General features: G+C 44.4%; 1 protein-coding gene across 2 annotated transcripts in view; it reads right to left on the bottom strand.

Annotated features, from left to right (window-relative positions):
• Positions 1-1,178: 1,178 nt before the first annotated feature.
• The window catches only part of ubtf (upstream binding transcription factor), a 71,230-nt gene continuing 45,282 nt past the window's right edge, over positions 1,179-27,126 (bottom strand). The window contains exons 14-21 of one of the 2 annotated variants that reach the window (XM_085966288.1): positions 25,382-25,492; positions 21,174-21,256; positions 20,038-20,227; positions 18,172-18,219; positions 17,182-17,256; positions 15,488-15,544; positions 6,972-7,094; positions 1,179-3,593 (exon numbers count right to left, since the gene is read on the bottom strand). In XM_085966288.1, the coding sequence (XP_085822414.1) occupies positions 3,489-3,593; positions 6,972-7,094; positions 15,488-15,544; positions 17,182-17,256; positions 18,172-18,219; positions 20,038-20,227; positions 21,174-21,256; positions 25,382-25,492 (792 nt within the window). In that variant the 3' untranslated portion in view covers positions 1,179-3,488. The remainder of the gene's footprint in view (positions 3,594-6,971; positions 7,095-15,487; positions 15,545-17,181; positions 17,257-18,171; positions 18,220-20,037; positions 20,228-21,173; positions 21,257-25,381; positions 25,493-27,126) is intronic. The other variant, XM_085966289.1, reaches the window with a different exon arrangement.

Here is a 27,126-nt window from a genome sequence, read left to right as displayed (position 1 = left end):
AGCAGGAGAGTCCTGTTTCCTGGCCAATATTTATCCCTCAACATCTTTAAAACACGTCCTCTCTCTCACTTTGTGGGACCTTGCTATGTACAATGTGCCTGCATTCACTACAGTTTAGAAGAATGAGAGGCGATCTCATTGAAACGTATAAAATTCTGACAGGGCTAGACAGACTGGATGCAGGATGTTTCCCCTGGCTGGGGAGTCTAGAACGAGGTCTTAGGATACGGGGTAGGAGATTTAGGACTGAGATGAGGAGAAATTTCTTCACTCAGAGGGTGGTGAACCTGTGGAATTCTCTACCACAGAAGGCTGTGGAGGCCAAATCACTAAATATATTTGAGGAGATAGAATTCTAGACGCAAAAGGCGTCAAGGGGTATGGGGAGAGAGCGGGAAGAAGATCAACCATGATCATATTGAATGGCGGAGCAGGCCCGAAGGGCCAAATGGCCTACTCCTGCTCCTACTTTTCTATGTTTCCACAATGTGGCTGCCGTATTTCCCATTACAGCGGTGACTACATTTCAAAAAGTAATTGGTTGGTTGTAAAGTGCTTTGGGATGTCCTGAACTGACGAAAGGTGCTATACAAAACGCAAGTCCTTTCTTTTATCAAGTTAACTTTGACAAGTCATCCTGGAGGAGATTTCGTGTTCAGCCACGCTGGATGCGATGCAATGTGTTGCTACGTGCAACAGCACATAGGAACATAGAAGATAGGAGCAGGAGTAGGCCATTCAGCCCCTCGAGCCTGCTCCGCCATTTAATGAGATCATGGCTGATCATCCAAATTCAGTGCCCTGTCCCTGCTTTCTCCCCATATCCCTTGATCCAACATCAAATCCCTCAGCACAAGGCATTGCAGTATTTTCTCAAAAGAGCCAGACTCTGTGGATGTACAAAGTAAACACTTAGAATTTACAAAGCATCTGATCTTCATAAGAGATTCTCTGAATACCAATTCAATTTAACAGTGGAGTCCTCAGTCAGTTGAGTGTAGAGTGCATTTTGGGAAAGGGAAAATGTGCCTCCATTTGTGTGGACATTCCTCTGAGTTAACAAAATGGTGGCAGCTGGAAATGAAGCATTTGTTTGCATTTTACTGCTGCGCTCCATTACTATGGGCAAGACCCCATGAATTCAGGATTAGTTCAAATAATTGTATTCACCCAGCAACCATGTTTTTATTTATTTTTTAATGGTTGCTTATAACCACTTGAACAAAAGGAATGCTTTCCCCTATAAAATGTTTCAGAAGTTCCAACATCAAATTACAAGAATCAGCAAATACAAATCAGTGAGGCATTCTCTCTACAAAACAATCTTTAAATATTAGAAAAATTCCCAGAAGATCACAGAAGCTAAAAGTAACATGGTACGTATGGGTTACGAGCACAGTTTCACGTGAGTGCAAAAATGCACTCATTTCACCTCTTACAGTACACACGCCCAGTGCTCCTGGCCTTACTGTAAGAACCAGAAAATAAAATGGAAAGTAAGCTGCAAAAATACAAACGACATTATATACAGATACCATACATCCGCATTCAAACCCAACACAAGTACAACAAAGTGCCTCTTTCAGTACCCTTTAAAAAGACATCCACCCTGCTCTGAAACTGGGCACAAGCTGAAAGGTATTCAATCATGATCCGGAGTTTAAGCAAAGCTGCAGTCGGAGGAAGGCTCAGTTGCAAGGGGCTCCCCCTGCTTTTACACTGATCTCACACAGGTTAACAGTGATGAGAAAATACAGGAGGGTGCGGTTTGGTTGTAGAGAAATCAAAACCTCATTCTGCTTCTCTCTTACTGAGTTGGGACTGGGAAACGTAGTCACATCGCTTCCTGTAGTAGGAAGAGACAAGATTTCTTTTCAATCCCTGAATTTGTAATGACTCCTTAATTCTGGTGTGCAAAGAAACTACAAACGGAACACATTCTCATTACGAGTTATTCAAAAAGAAAGTGCTGGGCATGTGTTTGTAAAAAAAGAGATACTGCAGTACTGTAGTGTTCCAAACCCAAGTGAGCTATTTACAGGACCAGACCTCAGCAGCTCTCTGCAGTCTCTTTTTAAAAAAAAGACTCCGGCAGTACAACCTTTCAACTCCACAATTCAAAGGAGGATGAAACTGTCCATTAAAAATTCTCACAATATGCTTTGCATTTGGTGTCATGACCAGAGAGCTAATGTACATTCCATTCAGAAGTGACAAAAACAGAAGTCGAAAATACAAAAAAAAAAGCTATTTGCAGTCTCTGCTGCAAGCATTAAACTGCATCTAGAACATCAAGATTAACTCCCACCAATATAGTGACTCTTCAATCAATCAGATTGACAGACTAAAATGATACAAAATACTTAGTCTCTCTGCAGTAATGCAGTCACATCCTCCATTAGTTAAACACAATAAGGAAAGACTACACATGCAGAAAAATAATGTTTTAAGTAACCAGAAAGAAGTGGGTTGGAAAGACAACAGATTCCTTTGCAATCTTGAAGGGCACTGGGCAACAGGAGCATATTTTTTTCTCTCTGCCCTTAAAATGAATGAGCAATTGCTTTGGTGCAGACATCTCAATAAGTTTGTTCACATTACCAAGGAGAGATTTAATTCACAAAATACTGAATCCGAAACCTCCCTCAAAAACATCCCTTCGTATTTACAAACTGCAACATCACAAAATACTCTTCACTGAATCAGACCAGGATGTGCTTGTACACAAAGCACTGGCCGTTCCCAGTGTCAGGCCCACCTCTCGCCCATAAAAGCACCCCCAGTAAAAGACCAGGATACCACACTTATACTGAAGAATGGATGGCTTCAATACTTGCTATATAACCACCCTGATCTTTCTGTTCTGTTTAAACATGAAACAAATTGGACATTGGACCAGAACTGGAAGCAGGTAAACGAGGCAGGATCCAACTTCACTGTGACCATATAAAAAAAAAATTAAAAATTCAAAGCTTTTGTGCCTGGCAATGCAAGTATGAATGACCTGATAACCCAAACCTTTAAATACAGTGAGTGACTTCACTCTCAACACACAAAATACTTCTATCTTGTGTGCCTGTACTTCTGATTACATAAAATGTACTCCAAGCTGTACCGGAGAATTTGCACATCAGGTTTTTAAAGGGTTAAGCCCTGAATGTCACTCATTAGCACATAGATGGAGGGTAATTTCAGAATGATTTGTAACTGGGACTGTTCCAGTGGGGGGAAAAAAAACTACAAATTCTCCATTTGGTCCATTCTTACTTGCATCACTAGTGGTTTTCAATGAGCTGAAAGCAACTCAGGAAAGCCCAGTTAAATCGTTCCATGGAACCGACTGGACAATGATGGCTGGATCACGTCAGATTTTAAGCGTGTCTGCTTCTGCCATTTGTCTCTCAAACAGTGCTGGTAGCGGGCATGAGGGCTCTTCCTTAGGCCTCCGATAGTTTCCAGTACTGCCTGGAAGATCAAAGCAGAGCACTTCAGTCAGAGTCCGAGTCGGAGGACTCCTCCGATGAAGAACTGCTGCTGCTGTCAGACTGGTTTTCATCTTCCTCTTCACCCTCGTCATCATCTTCCTCTGCATTCTAGGAAGGAAAATAAATCATCACAGGAATGTTTAGTAAGCAATGGCTATGGAGCACCACACTTACTTCATTTTAATTTTAATTAAAAAAAAATAGTATCACTAGTAGGGGTGAGGGGAAATCTCCCTGCAAGGAAGGGTGTTCAAATGGGACACAAGTTACTGCAGTTTCTAGGTTAAAGTGAAGCTCATTTATGTGGGAAAATCAACTTGGGAGTCATTTGTTGTCCCTGACAGAAACCCATTATGGAAAGAAACTTAAGATGGCAAATCAGCCGGATCAAGGTGCGTCTGACAGATGACATAGAATTGAGAAGTTAACCATGTAAAACCACCCATAACTTGGTTTCTTAGCACTCCAAACACTTGCCCCATAATCACACACCATGAACAGAAGCCTGATTCAAACTGCAGAGGTATTCCCAATTCTTGTATGGCATAATTTCTGGCCAACAGCTCCCTAGAAATGTGCAAGGAAGGATGGATTAACGCAGATGCAGGACTATACAGCGACTACATTTCAAAAGTACGCCACTGGCTTGGGACATCCCAAGGTAGTAAAAGGCTATATAAATGCAAGTTCCTTCGCTATAAGGAGGGCAGTAAACAGCGAGAGAGTCTGTTAAGGACATCTGGTGTGGGAAATAAAAACAGAATGTTGTTGCGGCAGAGGACAATAGTTCCACTTTGATAATATCCCAATTCATCCAGATACCAAAGAACACGAAACAATTTCCAAGTTTGACAGCTCAATTCCAAGAACTGGCAACAGTATATTGTGATGAAATTTTACATGCCACAAAAATAAAATAGTAATTGAAAGAAGGCACTTCTATTAAGAGTGGAGGATTTAAAATATGCAGGATTGTTGGAAAGTTGGATTCTGCATACCAGTAAGAATAGTTTTGGGACTAAACCAGTCACTAAAATAATTAAGAAACTCTGACAGGACTAGACAGACTAGATGCAGGAAGGATGTTCCCGGTGGTTGGGGAGTCCAGAACCAGGGGTCACAGTCTAAGGATAAGGGGTAAGCCATTTAGGACAGAAATGAGGAGGAATTTCTTCACCCAGAGAGTGGTGAACCTGTGGAATTCTCTACCACAGAAGGCAGTAGAGGCCAATTCATTAAATATATTCAAGAAGGAGTTGGATATATTTCTTAAGGCTAAAGGGATCAAGGGATATGGGGAGAAAGCAGGGACCGGGTACTGAATTTGGATGATCAGCCATGATCGCATTGAATGGCGGAGCAGGCTCGAGGGGCCTAATGGCCTACTCCTGCTCCTATCTTCTATGCTTCTATGTAAACACACCATTTACAAGGAACAATCTGGGGGCATTGTGTGTGGCTACTAGAGGTGGATTTTGCACTAGACTTCCAAAGCCTCAAATTTAAAATTTTCAGCCTAGTATTTAAATCCCTTCATGGTTTTGCCCCTCCCCATCTCAGGTATTCTCTCCAGCACTACAACTCAACACATGAAGTCTGCATTCCTCTGACTGCTACCTCTTAAGCGTTCCCCCATCTACCTTGCTCCACCACTTTGTGATTCCCCCTCCCTAAAACCCATCTCTGACCAAGTTTTTGTCCACCCCTCCAAATATCTCCTCCATTGGTTTGGCATAGATTTTGTTCTTGAGCCTCCACGAAGTGCCTTGGGACTTCTTTTTCCTACATTGCATGGTGCTCTGCAAATGCAAGTTGTTGTATGTACGAAGTCTACAAAAATACATTGCATCATTCCACAATTAGCTACTACTCCAATTAGTAAAATATTCAAGTAATGAGACTACTTCATTATTATAATTGATAATTTAGACAACAGGGCAGTGTAGAGCGCTACACTGCACCTAACTCCGTTTGAAAGTTCTTGATGCCCCCTCTGGGTCAAAATAGAAAAATGGAATTACATTATCTACCTGGTAGAGCCTTCCTAATGCTTTGAATGGAAGCATCCTCCACATACAGGAAACTTTGGTTTATCCGGAGGCTTTATGTCCGGAATACTCGATCTAACGGCAAAAATCAGGAGCCGTTTTCTGTAAGTTTTTTTTAGATCTCGTTCTTTTTTTTCCTCCCCCCAGTCAGCCACTGCAAGGTCTGTAGCTATAGCAACAGCTTCAGCTACAGACGCTTGCAGCTGCAGCCGACTCTTTAGAAGCTGTTGCCAAGCAACAGTGTTTGTTGTCAGATACGGAGATGAAAACCTCCGTATGCTTCAACATTAACTTTGTATGTCCGGCAGTTTTGATAGATCGGCAACACGCTGGTCCCGTCAGTGCCGGATATCACAAAGCTTCCTGTACTACAAAAGGTGAAAAGGAGGGAGAAGGATGTAGTCTCAAGGTATTTTTGATATGTGACCTTGGGCGCTGCTCAGACAACTCTCCTTTTCTGTGCCTTTCATAAAAAGTTGGCTCCACTTGACTACAAGTTCTCAACAGTTAACGTAAATGCTACAAAATAATGGCCCTGAAATTGCGGTCTCCCCCCGACGGCGTACTCTCAGCGTACGCAGTCGTAATCCATTTGAAAGGCTCCGCAACTTCCAGGTTTCTGCATGCGCAAAATCCGGAAACTGCAATTGGTCAAGGTACGCCTCGGCAGATCATCTGAACCGTACGGAAAATCAGTATCACTGGCGCAGAGTATTTGCCCAACAACTGCTCACAAAACTCTTCCGGCTGGTAAAAGCAGGTGTAGGGCCTGCTTTCATCAGCATAAGGGTATATATATAAGGCTTAAAATTAAACATTTACAAATCAAAAATGATGCACACTTTAAATGAATTTACGAAAATATTGGCCTGATTAAGAGGTTTAAAATTATCAATTTTTTTTAAAATTTTTTTTATTGAGGTTGGTACAATGAAGGGAGTTATGAATAAAACTGAAATTCAGTACATTTTTAATTAGAATTCTGTACATTGTTTAATTATTTGGGTATTCCATTGCATATCATTAGGGGATTCCCTTCATAAATGATTGCAATGGAATCCTCCTTTCTCATTGGAGGACCGGGTCAACGTGATCCCAGGGACGCTTCCGAACCGCCTGCGTCCGTGGGCCTTCACCCTGCCGTCCGCCACTCTTCACAGCCTGGGCGCATGGGGGTAGGTTTGGGTTTGTCTCACAAGTCGGAGGTACGCCTCCAACCACAATTTCTAGGCCAATATTTCTGAGAGAGATTTTAAAAGGCCGATCATTCAACAATCCCATGTTAGTTATATCAGCCACATGCAGAGTAAAGTTCCCTCAAGACTGCCCTATTATACTTAAACTGTAAAGGGATGATTTTGGGGGGGGGGGGAAAGAGTATTCTTAATCCATTCAATCCCCCAACAGCACATTTCAAAAGGAAAGCAATTTATTTTACCTCATCTGCATCATCCTCTTCCTCACTTTCTTCATCACTGTCGGAACCTGAGGAATCGTCAGAATCTGAGGAATTGGCCTTTTCTTCTTCATCATCATCCTCGTCATCAGAATCCTCTGTTTCCTGCAGTAATCAGCAACAACTCTGAATATACACATACTCGAACTCAGTTAATTTCTCCGTTAACTACATACTGTGCATTAAATCCCATGTTAAAGATGAAAGACTAAAGATTGAATATGCAATGTTAATTTAATTACTGTCTAGTACAGACATCCATGCTCAAGTGATCACAATTTTTATTTCAACTCCAAAGAAAACCTGAGAAATGATCCCAGCAGTATGGAGTAAAGAGCCCAAAATTATTGCTGCAAGCTCGGAACTTGACATGTTACTAAATCACACAGAAGGTCCAACAAGAGCCAAGACAAAATCATTGCCCTCTCGTCAACTTTGCTTCGTCAACTAGCAATGAAGAGTGGGAATGCTGGCTGACTTTTCCCATCTGTGGCCCAGTTCAGGTATGGTGAGGCTAACAGTAGGACCCTTTCTGCTATTTCAAACAATTCTGTGACGACTAGCAATTAAATGTGAAACTTTTCTGGTCCAATTCACCCAGTACCACAGCAGATGGTGCAGTTAGCCACCAAGACACTGGGGAGCCCAGCTGTAGAATTGTGTCAACATTTCCTGCAGTCAGTTCTATGGCGCTTGTTCGGCCAATGTCGAGTTGGGGTGTGGAGAAAAGTATAAGCAAACAACTGCTGCCCCTTCATCGGGATGAATACCCCCAGTGTCACACTCAGATTAGCAGAATGTGACTAGTGGTGTGCCCCAGTGATCTGTACCGGGGCCCCAGCTTTTCACGACATATCAATGACTTGGATGACGGAATTGTATTAGCCAAGTTTAAAGGGGACACTAAATTAGGAGGCACGTAAATTGTGTGGATGAGAGCAGGAAGTTACAAAAGGGGACGTGGAAAGATTAAGCAAGTGGGCAAAACTGTGGCAGTTGGAGTTCAACGTGGGTAAGTGCGAGGTCATCCACTTTGGATTCAAGAAAGACAAATCGGAGACTAGAAACTGTGGAGGAGCAAAGGGATTTAGGTGTCCAGGTACACAAATCACTAAAAGCTAGTGCACAGGTTTAAAAATGAATCAAAATGGCTAACAGAATGTTGGCCTTTTTCTCAAGGGGTTTGGAATACCTCTATGCTTCAGTTGTACAGATCCTTGGTCAGACCCCCATCTGGAGCACTGTGTTCAGTTTTGTACACAGTACCTCAGGAAGGATTATACTGGCCTTGGGAGGGGGTACAGCGCAGATTTACCAGAACGATACCAATGCTTCAAGGGTGACATTATAAGGACAGGTTGTATAATCTTGGGTTGTATTCTCGAGTTTAGATGGATGAGGGGTGATCTAATTGAGGGTTTTAACAATCTAAAAGGATTCGGTAGAGCACATTACAGAGAAGCTATTTCCTCTGATGGGGCAATCCAGAACAGGAGTGCACAAATTTAAAGCTAGGCTGTAAACTAAGTCACCTAATACAAATTTAATTACATTTAATTAAATAAAACAAGGTCATATAGGGATGGCAGTGCAGGTGGTGTGCCGCAACTGCAGCATGTGGGAGTTTGTGGAGAGGATTGTGATCCCGGACAACCGTGTTTGTAAGTGCCTGCATCTTGAACTTCAGCTCAGAGTTTTTGAGCTGGAGTCTGAGGTGCAGACATTGCAGGGCATCAGGGATGGGGAGAGTTACCTGGACACTTTGATCCAGGAGGCAGTCACACCCCTTAGGTTAGGTAGTGGTACAGGTCTGGTTAGTGGTCAGGGACAGGAGGGTGTGACTGCAACTCAGGCAGGTAAGGGGACCACAGGTGCAGTGCTGGAGGAGCCTCAGCCTTTGCCCTTGCCCAACAGGTATGAGGTTCTTGCTGCCTATGTGGAGGAGCAAGCTGACCATGGCACTATGGTGCAGGCCATTCAAGTGGGGGGATTGAAAGGGAATGTAGTTGTGGTAGGGGACAGTATAGTCAGGGGGATAGATACTGTTCTCTGCAGCTGCGACTGAGAGTTCCGAAGGTTGTGTTGCTTGCCTGCCCGGTACCAGGGTTAAAGACATCTCCTCGCGGCTACTGAGTGGGAGGGGGAGGATCCAGTTGTCATGGTCCACGTAGGAACCAACGACATTGGTAGAACCAGGAATGAGGTTCTGCTGAGAGAGTTTGAGCAGCTAGGAGCCAAATTAAAAAGCAGAACCTTAAACTGTAATTTAAAAAAAAAAATTTGTTCATGTGATGTGGGCGTCACTGGCAAGGCCAGCATTTATTACCCACCAAGGTCGTGGTGAGCCGCCTTCTTGAACTGCTGTAGTCCGTGTGGTGAAGGTACTCCCACAGTGCCGTTAGGGAGGGAGTTCCAGGATTTTGACCCAGTGACGATATACCTTCAAGTCAGGATGGTGTGTGACTTGGAGGTGGTGGTGTTCCCACTTGCCACAGAATACCCAACCTTTGACCTGCTCTTGTTGCCACAGTATTTATGTGGCTGGTCCAGGTACGTTTCTGGTCAATGGTGACCCCCCAGGATGTTGATGGTGGGGGATTTGGCGATGATAATGCCGTTGAATGTCAAGGGGTGGTGGTTAGACTCTCGCTTGTTGGAGATAGTCATTAGCTGGCACTTATCAGCCCAAGCTTGAATGTCGTCTAGGTCTTGTTGCATGCGGGCATGGATTGCTTCATTATCTGAGGAATTGTGAATGGCACTGAACACTGTCATCAGTGAACATCCCCATTTCTGACCTTATGTTGGAGGGAAGGTCATTGATGAAGCAGCTGAAGATGGTTGGGCCTAGGACACTGTCCTGAGGAACCCCTGCAGCGATGTCCTGGGGCTGTGATGATTGACCTCCAACCACCACAACCATCTTCCTTTGTGCTAGGTATGACCCCAGCCAATGAAGAGTCGCCCACCCCCACCGATTCCCATTGACTTCAGTTTTACTAGGGCTCCTTGATGCCACACTCGGTCAAATGCTGCCTTGATGTCAAAGGCAGTCACTCTCACCTCACCCCTGGAATTCAGATCCTTTATCCAAGTTTGGACCAAGGCTGTAATGAGGTCAGGAGCTGAGTGGTCCTGGCAGAACCCAAACTGGGCATCAGTGAGTAGGTTATGGGTGAGCAAGTGCCGCTTGATAGCACTGTCGAGGACACCTTAAATCACTTTGCTGATGATTGAGAGTAGGCTGATGGGGCGGTAATTGGCCAGATTGGATTTGTAAATAATCTCTGGATTGTTACCCGAGCCACAGGCAAATTGTTTTAGGAGATTAGAGGTTTAAATGCTTGTCTCAGAGTGGTGTGGGAGGAAGAGGTTTCAGTCCATGGGGCACTGGCACCAGTACTGGGGAAAGAGGGAGCTGTTCCTATTTCTTATGTTATGTTCCATTGGGATGGGCTTCACTGGGACCAGTGCCCTGGCAAACTGAATAACTAGGACAGTAGACGGGATTTTAAACTAATGAAGGGGGGTGATTCAGGAAAGATTAAATTTAGAAGTCGCGAGAGAAATGTCAAGGCTATAAAGCAGAGTAGAGTTTTGGGTAAAAGTAAGCAGAGTGGGTCAGGAAGGGACAGAAAGAGTAACAAAAGGTAATAAGGCATCAGTGCACAGGTGATATCAGGGAGAAATAGAAATAAGTCAAAGCTAAAGGCACTATATCTGAATGAGAAGTATTCGCAACTAAATAGATAATAGCGCATAGAAATTAATAGGTTTGATCTAATTGCCATTACGGAGACATGGTTGCAAAGTGGCCAAGGTTGGGAACTAAATATTCCAGGATACTTAACTTTTAGAAGAGATAGGCAAAATGGAAAAGGGGGAGGGGTAGCCCTGATAATAAAGGATGGGATAAAGACAGTAGAGAGAAAGGATCTTAGCTTCGAAAATCAAGAAGTAGAATCAGTTTGGGTGGAGCTAAGAAACAACAAGAGGCAGAAAACATTGGTGGGAGTTGTTTATAGGCCCCCAAACAGTAGTTGTAATGTAGGGCAGAATATAAATCAGAAAATTAGAGGCACATGTAACAAGGGTAATACAGTGATCATGGGGGACTTTAATCTACATATAGACTGGGCAAACCAAATTTGCAGTAATAGTGTGGAGGACAAATTCATGCAAGATAGTTTTCTAGATCAGTATGTTGAGGAGCCAAATAGGCAACAGGCCATTTTAGATCTAGTATTGTTCAACGAGGAAGGGTTAATTAATAACCTTGTAGTAAAGGGGCCTCTGGGGAAGAGTGACCATAAAAGATAGAATTTTATATTGAATTTAAAAGTGATTTCGTTAAATCCAAAACTACGGTTTTAAATCTAAACAAAGCAAACTAGGTAGATATGAGGTGCCTGTTAGCGAAGGTAGATTGGAAAACCACATTTAAATGTATGACAGTAGAGAAGCAATGGCTAGCATTTAAATAATTAATGCATAATTTACAACAAATATACATTCCTTTAAGGCACAAAAATCCCACAGGAAAAGTGGTCCAACCGTGGCTAACAAGAGAAGGTAAAGATAGTATTAGATCAAAGGAAGAGACTTATAATGTTGCCAAAGAGTAAGTCTGAGGATTGGGAAGATTTTAGAATTTAGGTTTACACCTGAACCAGAGGGGAACCAATATCCTTGCGGGGAGGTTTGCTAGCACTGCTGGGGGGGGGGGGGGGGGGGGTTTAAACTAACTTGGCAGGGGGATGGGGTACAGAGTGGAGCTATAGTAGGGGGTGATTCACAGCCAAATACAGAGGAAAAAACAAGTCAGCTGGGAAGGCAAAGCAAATATGTGAAGGCAAAAGAGAATATGGCAGGGCTGGAAGGCATTTATTTTAATGCAAGGAGTCTTGCAAATAAGGTGGATGAACTGAAGTTGTTGTTGAACACATGGGAGTACGATATTGTTGCTATCACGGAGACATGGTTGAGGGAGGGTCAGGACTGGCAGCTCAATATTCCAGGGTATAGAATCTTCAGGCGAGACAGAGGGGGGTGTAAAAGGGGAGGGGGTGTTGCAATATTAATTAAGGAGTCAATTACTGCTGTAAGGAGGGATGATATATTAGCGGGTTCCTCTAATGAGGCCATATGGGTAGAACTTAAAAACAAAAAGGGGGCAAGCACTTTGCTGGGAGTGTACTATAGGCCCCCAAACAGTCAGGGGGAGATAGAGGAACAGATATGTAGGCAAATCTCAGAAAAGTGCGAAAATAATAGGGTAATAATAGTGGGGGATTTCAACTTCCCCAATATAAATTGGGATAGCCAGAGTGTGAAAGGCTTAGAGGGTGCAGAATTCTTAAAGTGCATCCAGGAGAGCTTTTTGAGCCAACATGTAGAAAGTCCTACAAGAGAGGGGGCGGTACTGGACCTAATTCTGGGGAATGTAGCCGGGCAAGTGGTGGAAGTGTCAGTAGGAGAGCATTTTGGCGACAGTCACCACAATTCGGTGAGATTTAAGGTGGTCATGGAAAAAGACAAAGACGGCCCGGAAATAAGGGTTCTAAATTGGGGGAAGGCCGATTTTAATATGATAAGGCAGGATCTGGCCAAATTGGACTGGGAGCAGCTACTTATAGGAAAATCCGCATCAAAACAGTGGGAGGCTTTCAGAAGGGAAATAGAGTACAACGCCAACATGTTCCTGTAAAGGTCAAGGGTGGGACCAACAAGCAAAGGGAACCTTGGATGACAAGGGATATACAAAAATGCATTAGAAATAAAAGGGGGGCTTTTGGCAGTTACAAAAGACTAAAGACGGAAGAAGCCCTAGAGGAGTATAAAAAATGCAGGGGCATACTTAAAAAAGAAATTAGGAGGGCGAGGAGGGGCCATGAAATAACACTGGCGAGCAAAATAAAGGAAAATCCTAAGATGTTTTATAAGTATATTAAGGGCAAGAGGATAACCAGGGAAAGGGTAGGGCCCATTAGGGACCAAAGTGGCAATCTGTGTGTAGAGCCAGATGATGTAGGCGGGGTTTTAAATGAATTTTTTGCATCTGTGTTCACTATGGAGAAAGACGATGCAGACATAGAAATCGGGCAAGGGGGCTGTGACATACTTGAACATATTAGCATCGAGAGGGAGGAGGTGCTAGCGGTTTTAGCAGGCCAAAAAGTGGATAAATCCCCAGGCCCGGACGAGATGTATCCCAGGCTGCTGTGGGAGGCAAAGGAGGAGATTGCAGGGGCTCTGACACAAATTTTCAGAACCTCTCTGGCCACAGGGGATGTACCAGAGGACTGGAGAACAGCTAACGTAGTACCATTATTCAAGAAGGGTAGCAGGGATAAACCAGGGAATTACAGGCCAGTGAGCCTAACATCTGTGGTAGGGAAATTATTGGAAAAAATTCTGAGGGACAAAATTAGTCTCCACTTGGAGAGGCAAGGATTAATCGGGAATAGTCAGCATGGCTTTGTCATGGGTAAATCATGTCTGACAAATCTGATTGAATTTTTCGAGGGGGTGACTAGGGGGGTGGATGAGGGAAATGCTGTGGATGTGGTTTACATGGACTTCAGTAAAGCTTTTGACAAAGTCCCGCATAGGAGACTGGTCAAGAAGGTAAGAGCCCATGGGATCCAGGGTGCCTTGGCGCGTTGGATCCTAAACTGGCTGAGTGGCAGGAGGCAGAGGGTGATGGTCGAAGGTTGCTTTTGTGACTGGAAGCCTGTGTCCAGTGGGGTACCTCAGGGATCAGTGCTGGGTCCCTTGTTGTTTGTGATCTACATAAATGATTTGGATGAGAATGTAAAAGGTATGATCAGTAAGTTCGCAGATGACACGAAAATTGGTGGGGTGGTAAATTGTGAGGAGGAAAGCCTCAGGCTACAGGATGATATAAACGGGTTGGTCAGATGGGCGGAAAAGTGGCAAATGGAATTTAACCCTGAAAAGTGCGAGGTGATGCATTTTGGATGGACAAATAAGGCAAGGGAATACACAATGAGTGGTAGGACCCTAGGAAGCACAGAGGGTCAGAGGGACCTTGGTGTACATGTACATAGATCCCTGAAGGCAGCGGAACAGGTAGATAAGGTGGTTAAAAAGGCATATGGGATACTTGCCTTCATTAGCCGAGGCATAGAATATAAGAGCAGGGAGGTTATGATGGAGCTGTACAAAACGCTGGTGAGGCCACAGCTGGAGTACTGTGTGCAGTTCTGGTCGCCTCACTATAGGAAGGATGTGATTGCTTTGGAGAGGGTGCAGAGAAGATTCACCAGGATGTTACCTGGGATGGAGCGCCTCAGCTATGAAGAGAGGCTGGACAGGCTGGGGTTGTTTTCCTTGGAGCAAAGAAGGCTGAGGGGGGACCTGATTGAGGTGTACAAAATGATGAGGGGCATAGATAGGGTAGACAAAGAGGAACTTTTCCCCTTAGTAGGGGGGTCAATAACAAGGGGGCATAGATTCAGGGTAAGGGGCAGGAGATTTAGAGGGGATTTGAGGAGGAACTTTTTCACCCAGAGGGTGGTTGGAATGTGGAACTCAATGCCTGAAAGGGTGGTAGAGGCAGGAACCCTCACAACATTCAAGAAGCATTTGGATGAGCACTTGAAATGCCATTGCATACAAGGCTATGGACCAAATGCTGGAAAATGGGATTAGACTGGACAGGGATGGATGGGCGGCGCAGACACGATGGGCCGAAGGGCCTCTTTCTGTGCTGTAAAACTCTATGACTCTATGAGCAAAGGAGGACCAATAAATTGATAAAGAAAGGGAAAATAGAATACGAGAGTAAACTAGTAGAATAGATAAGGGGGAACCAGTGGATGTGGTATATTTGGATTTTCAGAAGGCATTCGATAAGGTGCCACACAAGAAGTTATTGAACAAAATTAGGGCTCACGGGATTGGGGGTAATATACTAGCATGGATTGAGGTTTGGTTAACGGACAGAAAACGTGTCATTTTTGGGTCGGCAGGCTGTAACTAGTGATACCGCAAGGATGAGTACTTGTGCCTCAGCTATTCACAATCTATCAATTATTTGGATGAGGGGACCAAATGTAATATATTCAAATTTGCTGATGATACAAAGCTGGATGGGAATGCAAGTTGTGAGGAGGATGCAAAGAGGCTTCAAGGGGATATAGAGTGGGAAAGAACATGTCAAATGGAATATAATTTGGAGAAATGTGAAGTTATCCACTTTGGGAGGAAAAATAGAAAAGCAGAGTATTTTTTAAATGGAGATTGGTAAATGTTGGTGTTCAGAGGGACCTGGGTGTCCTTGTACACAAATCACTAAGTCAACATGCAGGTACAGCAAGCAATTAGGAAAGCAAATGGTATGTTAGCCTTTATTACAAGAGAATTTGAGATGAGAGTAAAGACGTCTTACTGCAATTATATAAGGCCCTGGTGAGACCACATCTGGAGTATTGTGTACAGTTTTGGTCACCTTACCCAAGGAAGGATATACTTGCCATAGAGGGAGTGCAACGAAGGTTCACCAGACCGGTTCCTGGGATGGGGGGATTGTCCTATGAGGAGAGATTGAGTAGACTAGGTCTATATTCTCTAGAGTTTAGAAGCACGAGAGCTGATCTCATTGAAACATACAAAATTCTTACAGGGCTTGACAGGGTAGATGCAGGGAGGATCTTTCCCCTGGCTGGGGAGTCTAGAACCAGGGGTCACAGTCTCAGATTAAGGGGTCGGCCATTGAGGGCTGAGATGAGGAGAAATTTCTTCACACTATGGGTCGTGAATCTTCGAAATTCTCTACCCCAGAGGGCTGTGGAGGCTCAGTCGTTGAGTATATTCAAAACGGAGATAGATAGATTTTTGGATATTAAGGGAATCAAGGGATATGGGGATAGTGCAGGAAAGTGGAGATGAGGTAGAAGATCAGCCATGATCTTATTGAATGGCGGAGCAGGCTCGAGGGGCCAAATGGCCGACTCCTGCTCCTATTTCTTATGTTCTTATACCATTTTATGGCACTTGTTACACAAGCACACCCTGTGGTATCCGACTGAAGCTACTGCAGAGTGGATGGCAACATTCCAAGTGTGGATAGTGACAGAGTGAATAGGTTTATAGTGATCTTAAGCCTCACCTCGGTCAGCACTTCAAGCCGGCAGGAACTTTCCAAATAGCAGCTAAATCAGGGATGAGGCGGTGGGAATAACTCATGCTGCTAGGCACAGGAGTATGCAGCAATACAAGGTAAGCCTACAGCAGGCATTGCTATAGTGGCCTCTCCACAGAGCAATCCTCATCAAGTCTTTATCAACAGTAAACTCAATTCATTTAATGGTGAACAGAAAGACAGATACCAGGTAAACTGCAAGATGCCTAGTACATTTTACACAAGGTTATAACCCCCAATATTCAAGACCAGGGGGGAAAAATTCAGTATCGCCCCGTTTGGGGCACCATTATCGGCCGTGCGCAAAGTTTAGCGCCTGGCGCTAATTATCGCCGCTGACGGCAAACTTGGCTTTTATCGCCCCTGGAGGTGATTGGAGCGCTAAATCAGGCACTTCACACCTGTCTTAAGGCGCAAATGCCGAGGAGCGAGGCGCTACCTCAGAGCGCTGGCAAAGCAAGGAAGAGCAAATCAAAATGAACCTGCAAAGTGCTGCTCAGTACTCAAAACTCCTTCACACAGCGTTGAATCTCTCCAGAAGTCTCTCTCGCTGAATGCGTGGTGCAAAAATGTCACCAACAAAAAAAGGCAGGAAGCAGTCGCCTTTAAATAGCGCTCCCCTAGTCCCTTCCCGACTGAAAAACGCTCCCCTCAATCTGTCAGTGTTAGCGGCAGGCGGCGCCAATCAATATCCAGTATGGGGCACTACTGTTGCGCACTCGACTGACGTCACGATCTGCCGGCGCAGGAGATCGTGGCGGTAGTGTTCAGCGCCGCCGCAAAATGTCCAGTTAATTTCACGAGCGGCGCAAACATCGCTGCGCCCGGGCGCTAGTTGCTTTACGCCCCATTAGCTCCCTCTTAAGGCGCGAATGGGAGGCGCAAAGAACTGAATTCCCCCCCCCCAAAACTCTTAGTCCATTTTGTAACCAACACATCTCCTGTGTCTATCAATTAGCTCAGCCACAAGAATATTGCAGTGCCATTAGCAGATCTAAGGAGAGTTACAAATCTAGAGATACTTACACTTGCAGTCTGTGTTGGTACTGTGATCTTCATTTTGGGATTTGGACTGGCTACCTTTGCAGTACTTTTGCGTTTCTGTCAGTCAGTCAATGATATTACAGCAAGTTCATTAAAAAAAAAATCACAATTAGCATAATCAGTGTTAATCTACCTTTCCCTCCCTGCTCTTTATCCATCCACCGACAAAAATTCCAAGAATACTTCAAATGTCACATTCCCCAAAGATTGCCCTTGCCCCCCTCCCAGATCTAGACAACATTATTAATCCCTATAGAAACTCAAACCCTAGTCACCACCATTTTGGGTCAAGTTCTAGGTACCTCATTAATTTAAAAAAGGAAGACTTGAATTTCTACAGCGCATTTCACCACCTCAGGATGTCCCAAAGCACTTTACAGCCAATGAAGTACTTTTTTTTGGGAAACGCAATCACTGTTGTAATGCAGGAAACGCGGCAGCCAATTTGCGCACAGCAAGCTCCCACAAGCAGCAATGTGATAATGACCAGATAATCTGTTTTTAGTGATGCTGATTGAGGGATAAATATTAGCCAGGACACCGGGGATAACTCAAAATAGTGCCATAGGATCTTTTGCATCCACAGAGAGTAGACGGGGCCTCGGTTTAACGTCTCATCCGAAAGACTGCACCGCCAACAGTGCAGCACTCCCTCAGTACTGCACTGGAGTGCCAGCCTAGATTTTGGTGTTCAAGTCTCTGGAGTGGGACTTGAACCCACAACCTTCTGACTCAAGAGGTGAGTGCGCTACCCACTGAGCCACAGCTGACACTGTCATTTAGCGGAGATAAGTTAGTTCACAGGCCATAAGGTGGTGTGTTTCAGTGCAATATAGCCAGTCAACAGAAAACAATATGCGATGAAAGAGAAATAGTCAATTTGTCCCCACCCCACAAACAGAAATCTCTTTTAAAAAAAAAACCACAAGTTTTAAACACAAAGCTTCTCAAAACGATGGTTGGTTGACTTACACTTGAAGTGTATTCCTTGTACACGGCTCTCTCTTGGGGAGATATGCTCTAAGGAAACAAAGCAATGCCCAGAATCAAATATTGCACTTATCCTGCTCAAAGGAAAAGAATGGCTCCCGTCCCAAACCATTACAATAACTAAAGGCTGTGACTAATTAAGACCGTGTAGCCCCCATTTGCCAGGCTGTTCCTTTTAAGCAACATGCATCAGTACCGACGTAAATACCAGATAATGGTGATCAGCAAGTCCAGTCAGAAACCACTGGACTTCATTAAAAGTTATGAGGGGCCAACAAAACTATTTCTCCGCTTCTGCTTACTGTCCGTCAAAGTAAAAGGGCAGTAGAACCAAACTTTTGAGCTGTAGAGAAAAGGAAAAAAAAGTCCCAGAAGAAAGACTAGTTGAAGTCCATGGGAATCAGGGTAGAATGTGGGATTGGAGAAGAAATTATTTTAAAGGAATCAGAATACAGGGAACGTTGTGCTATCCGGCACCGACGGGACCGAGCTGTTGCCGTTCCCTCAAAACTGCCGGACACACCAGCGTTAGTGTTGAAACATACGGAGCGTTTCATCTCCGTATCTGACAACAAACACTGTTGCTTAGCAACAGCTTCTAAACAGTCGGCCCGTACCTTGGAAGCGTCTCTCTGAAGCTGTTGCTAAGCTAGAGACTTTGTAGAGCCTAAAAAGCCACGAGAAGAAAAAAAAAACCTAACAAAACGGCCCCTGATTTTTGCCGGTGGCTCGAGCTTGCCGGGCATTTAACCTCCGGGTAACAGTTTGCTGTACTTGAAAGGTGTGCAGTCAGCCTGGGGTGCAAGTGGGAGGTGGGAAGAGAGGGGAGGGGTTGCTGAGTGAGTCATCTCAGGGATCAGATTCTTGTTTAGTCATGAAACGCAGAACTGTAAGCTCATTAAATTTGCAGGCGACATTAAAATGGCATGCCGTAGGGATGGACAATGCAGTTATGGTTTTGCAGAAAGATTTAGATTGGTTATGCAATTGGGCAGATAAATGGCAAATAAAGTTCATCAGTGAGAACTGTAAAATACTGCACATTTAAAGAATGAACATACACAATGAAGGGCCCAGGTAAGTTTTGAAAATCAACGAGGGCGATCGATTCGCTACTTTCAATATTGAGAAAATAGAGGCGCAAAATAATATAGCAGGATATTTAGCCAGAACAGTGGAGTACAGATCTACAACAGGCTATGCTCAGGCTTTAATATACCCTGGTCATATCTCTCTTGCAATTCTGGTCACTGAACCTCAGAATGTACATGGCATACTTTGGAACGGAGGTAGGAAACAGCGAGAAGAATGATCCCCAAGTGAGGAAAGACTCGAGAAGGTGTGGAGAGAGAAGTTGGCTGAGGGGCAGCCTCACTGAGGTATAAAACACTATCAAAAAAAGGTACAGATAAGATCAACTCAGTATTTATTACTGGGTTAAAGGAGCCAGTGGAAGAAGAGGACAATCGAAGGGTGACCAAATGAAGACCAACTCACTACATGCATGAAGGCTGAGCAAATGAGGGCCAATTTAAATGTACTATTAACATTATGCTACATTTTAAATGGAAAACACCACTCTTCATTTCCCCTCTAGTGGCCATTTACCCCATAAGCCTCCATGAGGCTAAGAGTCCCATTGTCCACCACCCAAGCAGCCACCTCCATATCTTTACTTGAAGGGCACAGTAAGTGGCTGAATGCAGCAGCCAGCTAAGCTCCATCTATTCAGAGGCCCAACCATAGACTGGTGGAAAATACATCCTCAACTGGCAGTGTAAAATGTATCCAAACTCGCCAACGAGAACCCCCTCCTGCTTTCAGTTGCTGCGCAGACTCTCTTTCTACCTTAAGCCAGGCTTCTAGGTTGATTTTGTATTGGCATTGCTGTTCTTCTGCCATCTTCTTGTAACGGTCCTTTTGAGCCTGGGTGACTTTCCGCCATCTTCGCCCAATCTCCACCATCCGGTCCTTCAGATTCAGATGGTTCAGCTCACCGCCAGTGAGAAGTTCCTGGGAAAATTTCTGGTAACCATTCCTGAAACACAGCAATCCCTCAATATTAACACTCCTCAGGCCAAAGTGCTGATACAAACTCACCATCATCATAAGGATGAACGTTTTAGGTTAATTTTACTCTGGAAAATGAAACAGTATTGTGAACCCCTGTCTGCACTCGAACACCGAAAGCAGTTACACACACTGTACAGCTCATCGAGGGATCACATACCATAGCCTCTCTGCAACGCATTTACAAGGCTTTCCAACACTGCTCTGTGATTTTATTTAGAACAGAACTGGTGGAATGGTCAGGGAAGCTTCACAGTCGAAAGGATGCAGGAAAAGAAACTACCAAATCACACCATCAGTCCCTCCAGTAATGTCCTCCCCTCCTCGATTCCTCTAGCTCTGTCCTTCATCAACCACAACCCTCCCATCCGTCACTCTCTCGGACGATCATTCCACTCGCTCTACTGCTGCCAAATCCCCAACACAAAAAATGATAATTTATGAAAAAAAAATACAAGATGCAATTTATAGTTGGGAGAGAGATTTTTATATAGTGCCTTTCACGACCACAGGACGCCCCAAAGCGCTTTACAGCCAATTTGCGCACTGCAAGCTCCCACAAACAGCATTGCGATAATGACCAGATAATCTGTTTTTTGTGTGATTTTGATTGAGTGATAAATATTGGTCAGGACACCAGGGATAACTCCCCTGCTCTTCGTTGAAATAGTGCCGTGGGATGTTTTACGTCCACCTGAGAGCAGACGGGGCCTCGGTTTAACGCCCCATCCGAAAGACAGCACCTCTGACAGTGCAGCACCCGCTCAGCACTGCACTGGAGTGTCAGCCTAGATTTGTGCGCTCAAGTCTCTGAATAACACGGGGCATGCACTAAAAGCTGGAAAGTACATGAGGGTTAAGTCTACTTCTCACCCAGTGATTGTACGCATTTTGATAATAAAAGAGGTACATACATTGGTGGCTTTTTTGGTTCCCCCTCAAATTTCATTTTCTTGTTCGTGTTTGTTGCTGGTGTCCGGATTTCACTTAATTCTTTCTGAAATGCGAGATAATACTTATAAAAACAGAAGGCATCAATAATAAAATTAATAGACATTTATGCAGTGAAAGGCTGTGGACACCGATTTGTTTTTCATCCTTGGGGTCATTGCTTAAAAGACTTTCTCTTCCCTTTCCACAATATCTAGGTAAAGCAAAATGGTAGAGCAGCGATAGTGATACAATTGGCCCCAGCAACCTGGGGTCGAGGTGGAGAAGAGGAAGACAGACGGGAAATAAGATCCAAGGGTTGCCGTTCCTGCTAGTTATCTAATGACTGCCTCTGAAAGTGTGTATCTGAATGCTGGGCAAAAGGAGAAATCAGGCTTGGGTGTGATGGTCCTTGCAGCCATAGCAGTTTGAATCTCTCATCCAACTGGGCACTCATGTGCAAATCTAGACAGGTCAATAGTCTTTCTACCATGGAAACCTTCCTGCAAAGGCCAATCCTACTTACTGACATCCACACGCGTGCAGTCAGTAGAGGGCACTGGGCAACTCTTGGGAGCAGGAATCCAGACTATCCTCCTCACCACTACCCTAACAGAGTAGCATTGAAGCCAATTCTAGCACCAAACTTCTGTCCTGGGTAAGATCAGCTAATTAAAGCACAGAACAGGGATCAAACTTGCAACGTAACTGGTCTAAATTTACAGAGCTCAAACCCTGTAAACAATTAGCCAAAAAATATATATACGGTACTTGCATTTTTGGTCAGTTGCGATCTTCAGCAAGGCGAGGAATCCCAGCGTTGGGGACGGAGGGGATTTCCACTCGACACCAAAGAAGCACAGCAGCAGAGTAAAGCTCCCTCTACTCTGCCATCATGAGTCCTAGTTCCCAAGCACACCCCTATTGCACTTGTGCGATACATCAGTTTCCCGCGCCAGCCAATCTGGTCATCCGAGTGAAATGGACAACTTTAAGCCATTATGGACTCTGCTCCCACCACGGTTTTGGCGTTAGCATTCTTCTGTGACTCGCGATATCCTAACAGGCAGTCATCAGAACATGTGCGCAGAATTCACTCCACTGAGAAACCAACGGTACAAGTCAACTGCTCATTTGTACCTGGACATTTTTGATGCAACTCGGTGCACGGTGACCATTTCCATTATACTTCATTACCCATCCCAGTCGGCTGTATGGGCTGATCTCGCCCACTTGGGTACATCCCCCAACACCACTTCCAGATCGTGAATGATCTCTACCATTGAACCTATTGCATGATGCCACCAGACTTGCATGGCACTTAAATACAAATCCAGTAAAATCTTAATGAAGTGCAAGGAGATGTGCATTCTTCAGATCGGTTACAGTACTAAAAATGTATAAAAGCAGAGAAATGTATTGCGTTATCGTGCTTCCTTTGAAGCGCCTAGGGATTGATACCATTGTTGGGCTCCACCTGATGCGAAATCACAAACAGGCCTTGTCCCCTCGCCCGAGGTCACTGAGTCAAGCATTGGAGTTTCACAGGGGTCAATTATTCTGATGGACAGCAAGAATAAAACCCGAGACAAGTTTATTGGTAATTCAGGTCAAAAATAATTTCAATGAAAGCTTCCTATGCAGAATGTTCCCCCTATCCCGATAACAGCAGGTTGTTCCAACAAAAGCTAAACTAAAAAGGCAGACTTGCATTTCTACAGCGCCTTTCACGACCACGGGACGCCTCAAAGCGCTTTACAGCCAATGAAGTATTGTCATTGTTGTAATGTGGGAAACGCGGCAGCCAACTTGCGCACAAGCAAGCTCCCACAAACAGCAATGTGACAATGACCAGATAATCTGTTTTTGCTATGCTGGTTGAGGGATAAATATTGGCCAGGATACCGGGGATAACTCCCCTGCTCCTCTTCGAAATAGTGCCGTGGGATCTTTTAAGTGAAAGCAGACGGGGCCTCGGTTTAACGTCTCATCCGAAAGACGGCACCTCTGACAATGCAGCACTCCCTCAGCACTGCACTGGGAGTGTCAGCCTAGCTTTGTGGGTTCAAGTCCCTGGAGTGGGACTTGAACCCACAACCTTCTGACTCAGGAGAGTGTGCTACCAACTGAGCCACAACTGACACTGTACAAAATAACAGAAAATGCTGGAAAAACTCAGCAGGCCAGGCAACATCCGTGGAGAGAAATTAGTCAACGTTTCGGGTCAAAACCCTTTATCAAGACTAAAGAGGCACAGGGAATGAAATAGATTAAGAGGCTAGGCTGGGCGAGAACAATATGTACAACTACTACAATATGTCCCCATGATCACAGTCCTGTGGCTGATGTAGGGTTACTGATGGCTCCTTTAACTGACAGGACTGCGGTGTGCAATCAACCAAATGGTGACAGCACTAGACTGGGAGGAAGGCATAAAGTGGTCATCTATGACTGGACCCCCCACTGCATGATTATATATTTTCTCATTACTCCATTTTGCCATTGAATTACAAATGTATGGACAAGAGCTGGACACATATTTGAGAGACACACAAAAAAGCATAGGCATACTTACACCCTAATCAACCTGGAAGGATTTGATTAGTTCAAAAGGCAATACAGTACTATCTGAACGAACTGAATTGAAACAAATTGGTGTAATGGTCAGTGTTTTCTGGCCTTGAATATGAATGACACTCCCTTTCTTCTGCCTATGGCCCCTAATGCCCATTTAGGCCGATGTGTCCAGCATCTGAAGTTAGTCACTTTGAGGGTCCTCGACAGGCCCTTTATTCTGTAGCACATATTCCACTAGAGCAATTTTTCTGGTTATTATCTTGGCACCTTCTAGCCTGCCTCAACTTCAGTTACTTACTGGATTCAATAAAAGCCATTGCAAATTACAATAAAGACGGAGAGATAATTATCTATACAGGTAGCACAGCCGAAACACTTTTCAATTTCTCCCGTAGACACAAGGAAAATGTTCAAAAAATATATTTTTTTTTGGCAAATCTGCGTTCACCAAGACGAGGCATCATCTTGAACATTTCCTCAACACGGTCAGAATCAAGCATTCCCAAGTCAAGTGCGTCAGTTGGATGCAGAGTGAACCTCTCTCTGCCCCAAAGAACCCAAGCTCCAGTTTCAGACGTTTGTTTCCCCCCCCCCCCCCCCCCCCCCCACCGCTGCACCGTGTACATACATTGCCATCCATGTGGCTGGAGATTGAAACATAGAAGATAGGAGCAGGAGTAGGCCATTCGGCCCCTCGAGCCTGCTCCGCCATTCAATGCGATCATAGCTGATCATCCAAACTCAGTACCCTGTTCCGGCCTTCTCTCCATATCCCTTTAGCCTTAAGAAATATATCTAACTCCTTCTTGAATATATTTAATGAATTAGCCTCTACGGCCTTCTGTGGTAGAGAATTCCACAGGTTCACCACTCTCTGGGTGAAGAAATTCCTCCTCATCTCAGTCCTAAATGGCTTACCCATTATCCTTAAACTGTGACCTCTGGTTCTGGACTCCCCGACCATCGGGAACATCCTTCCTGCATCTAGTCTGTCTAGTCCTTTTAGAATTTTATAAGTTTCAATGAGATCCCCTCTCATTCTTCTAAACTCCAGCGAGTATAAGCCCAATCGACCCAATCTCTCCTCATACGTCATTCCTGTCATCCCAGGTATCAGCCTGGTGAATCTTCGCTGCACTCCCTCCATGGCAAGAACATCCTTCCTCAGAGAAGCCGACCAAAACTGCTCATAATACTCAAGATGTGGTCTCACCAAGGCCCTGTACAATTGCACACGGAGGCAAATGGCGTTGCGAGTCAGTGCCCATAAGGAACTGGGTTGAGACTGCTCAATCTGATTTCACACAGGACCCTTGCAGCTCACCGCAAGGGTTAAACTTTCAGCCTACCATCAAGTGCTGTTTTTTGAACTAAGTACTCAAGAGGTGACGAGAGTGTGCGAGGTCACTCGGATGCTGTGGAGCAGGGGGGGCACTTCATACCCACTTCAGCGGGACTGCAACATACCCATGAGCAGGAACACCAAGTATAGCAGTTAGATACTTGCTGTCAACCTAGTTGATCAAGGAACAGCAAAAAGCTCAATTCTTAAGCCAGTCAAGAGCAAGTCTCCTTGGTACTGAACTTGCTGTAAGAGGAACAGAGAGGAGAGTACCTCGTATCGCTTTTGATCCTCAGCCGCCTTTTTAATCCACATTAATTTCTCCTTTTTCTCCATTGCACTCCAAGTAGCCTCCATCGCTTTTATAGCCTTAGAGCGGTCATTCTAAAAAAAAACAAAAGACACACCATGAAGCCCAGCATTTTTGCAACGTCAAGACACGGCTCAGATTACAATCAATCTGACAGCATGCGCTACTAAATACGTGTGCAATGCTTCAAAAAAACACCTCCACTCCAATTCTCTGGGAGTACAGATTAAACAAATCCCAAAAGAATTTATTGGGCATAACTGGTGTGTCTGTCAAGAAACGAGGGTGGGACAGTCACCCTCAAGAGCAGTGCTGAAGCTGGAAAGGAATTCACGCACTGTGCAAAGAAGGCAGCACTGTAGACGGTACAAATGCTCAGTAGATTGTACGTGATGAAGCATGCCATGCCAATGACATCCAATTTTCCGGCCTGCAGACTGAACATTTCCAATTGTACGAAGAGCTGTAGAAAAAATAAATCAGACTTAAAGCATCTGATACACAAGTCTCTGGTTATCGTCTTCCAGCCCACTGATTTGGCCAGTGTTAGTGTGTTGAAAAATGCTCATGAAACATGTAGCCTCATTTGTAAGCAACAAGTGGTCACAAATGCAAATACAGGAAACTTTCATGTCCGGAAAGCTCTATCTACCGGCAAAATTCAGGAGCCGTTTCCTATAAGTTTTTTTTTACTACTCGTTGCTTTTTTTTCCTCCAGTCAGGCTCTTCAAGGTCTAGCTGAAGCTGTTGCTTAGCTACAGAGACGCTTTTAAGCTGCGGCCGACTGTTTTGAAGCTGTAAGCAACAGGGTTTGTTGATTCACACGGAGCTCAAAAGCTCCGTATGTTTTTACATTAGCGCTGGTTTCTACGGCAGTTTTGATGGTACGGCACCAGCTTGGTCCCGTCAGTGCCGGATACCAGAAAGTTTCCTGTAGCATTTGACAGATCGGGTGGTTTCTCAAATTAATTTTGATTCTGACAAACCAAAGAAAACATGGCCGCTCCCGAGCAACAAGTCCGTATGTAGATTAAGGAAAGGGACAAAGTATTCCATAGTCAGGCTCATCAGAACAGTAATAAATCTTGACAGAACGTGGAATATCAAGAGATTATCTTCAGACCAGACCGGTGATCCTCGATCTTTGAATATCCAAGTCGATCTGGAAAGGAGGGTGAACACCAGAAAGACTACAAACATCTGCTCGAACTCTCTTTAATTTACTGTTCACATGCAGACGAGCATTACCACTGCAGCACACAAAACAAAAGTAGGCAGAGCTTGGATTTGTTGCAACTTGTTTTTGGACCAATATCCTTCTTTGAAAAGAACCAAACGGCAATTTATAGCAACGCAGTGGGGATTGCTTCATACACGAACTCCATGGGTGTGCCTTCTAACAATGCACCACAAAGTTGTTTGCAGATCTGCATAAATGGGCCTTGACCGTACCCAAGCAACCATTGCCAGCAAAAATGCATTCTGCAGCCCATTTAGAATTTGGTTTCCTGAAAACTCTGCTACCGTGGACAACAATCATCTGGAACAAATACGGTTTGTTCTACGCGCAGATTAAAAGGCCGGAGGTACAATGGCAGAATGGAAAGAGCCACATTTCAAAAGAAAGTATCTTGTGGTAATTGAATCTCTAGGGAGGTAATGTTCTGATCACCTTGGGGAGGAATTTCAATTAAGGCCTCAAAAGTAG

The sequence above is a fragment of the Somniosus microcephalus genome, chromosome 24, assembly GCF_052327205.1.
Source record: "Somniosus microcephalus isolate GS21.2 chromosome 24, FLI_Smic_1.0, whole genome shotgun sequence".
Taxonomy (NCBI): Eukaryota; Metazoa; Chordata; class Chondrichthyes; order Squaliformes; family Somniosidae; genus Somniosus; species Somniosus microcephalus.
The sequence above is the reverse complement of the archived record's forward strand: the minus strand, read 5'-3'. Positions and strand labels throughout refer to the sequence as shown.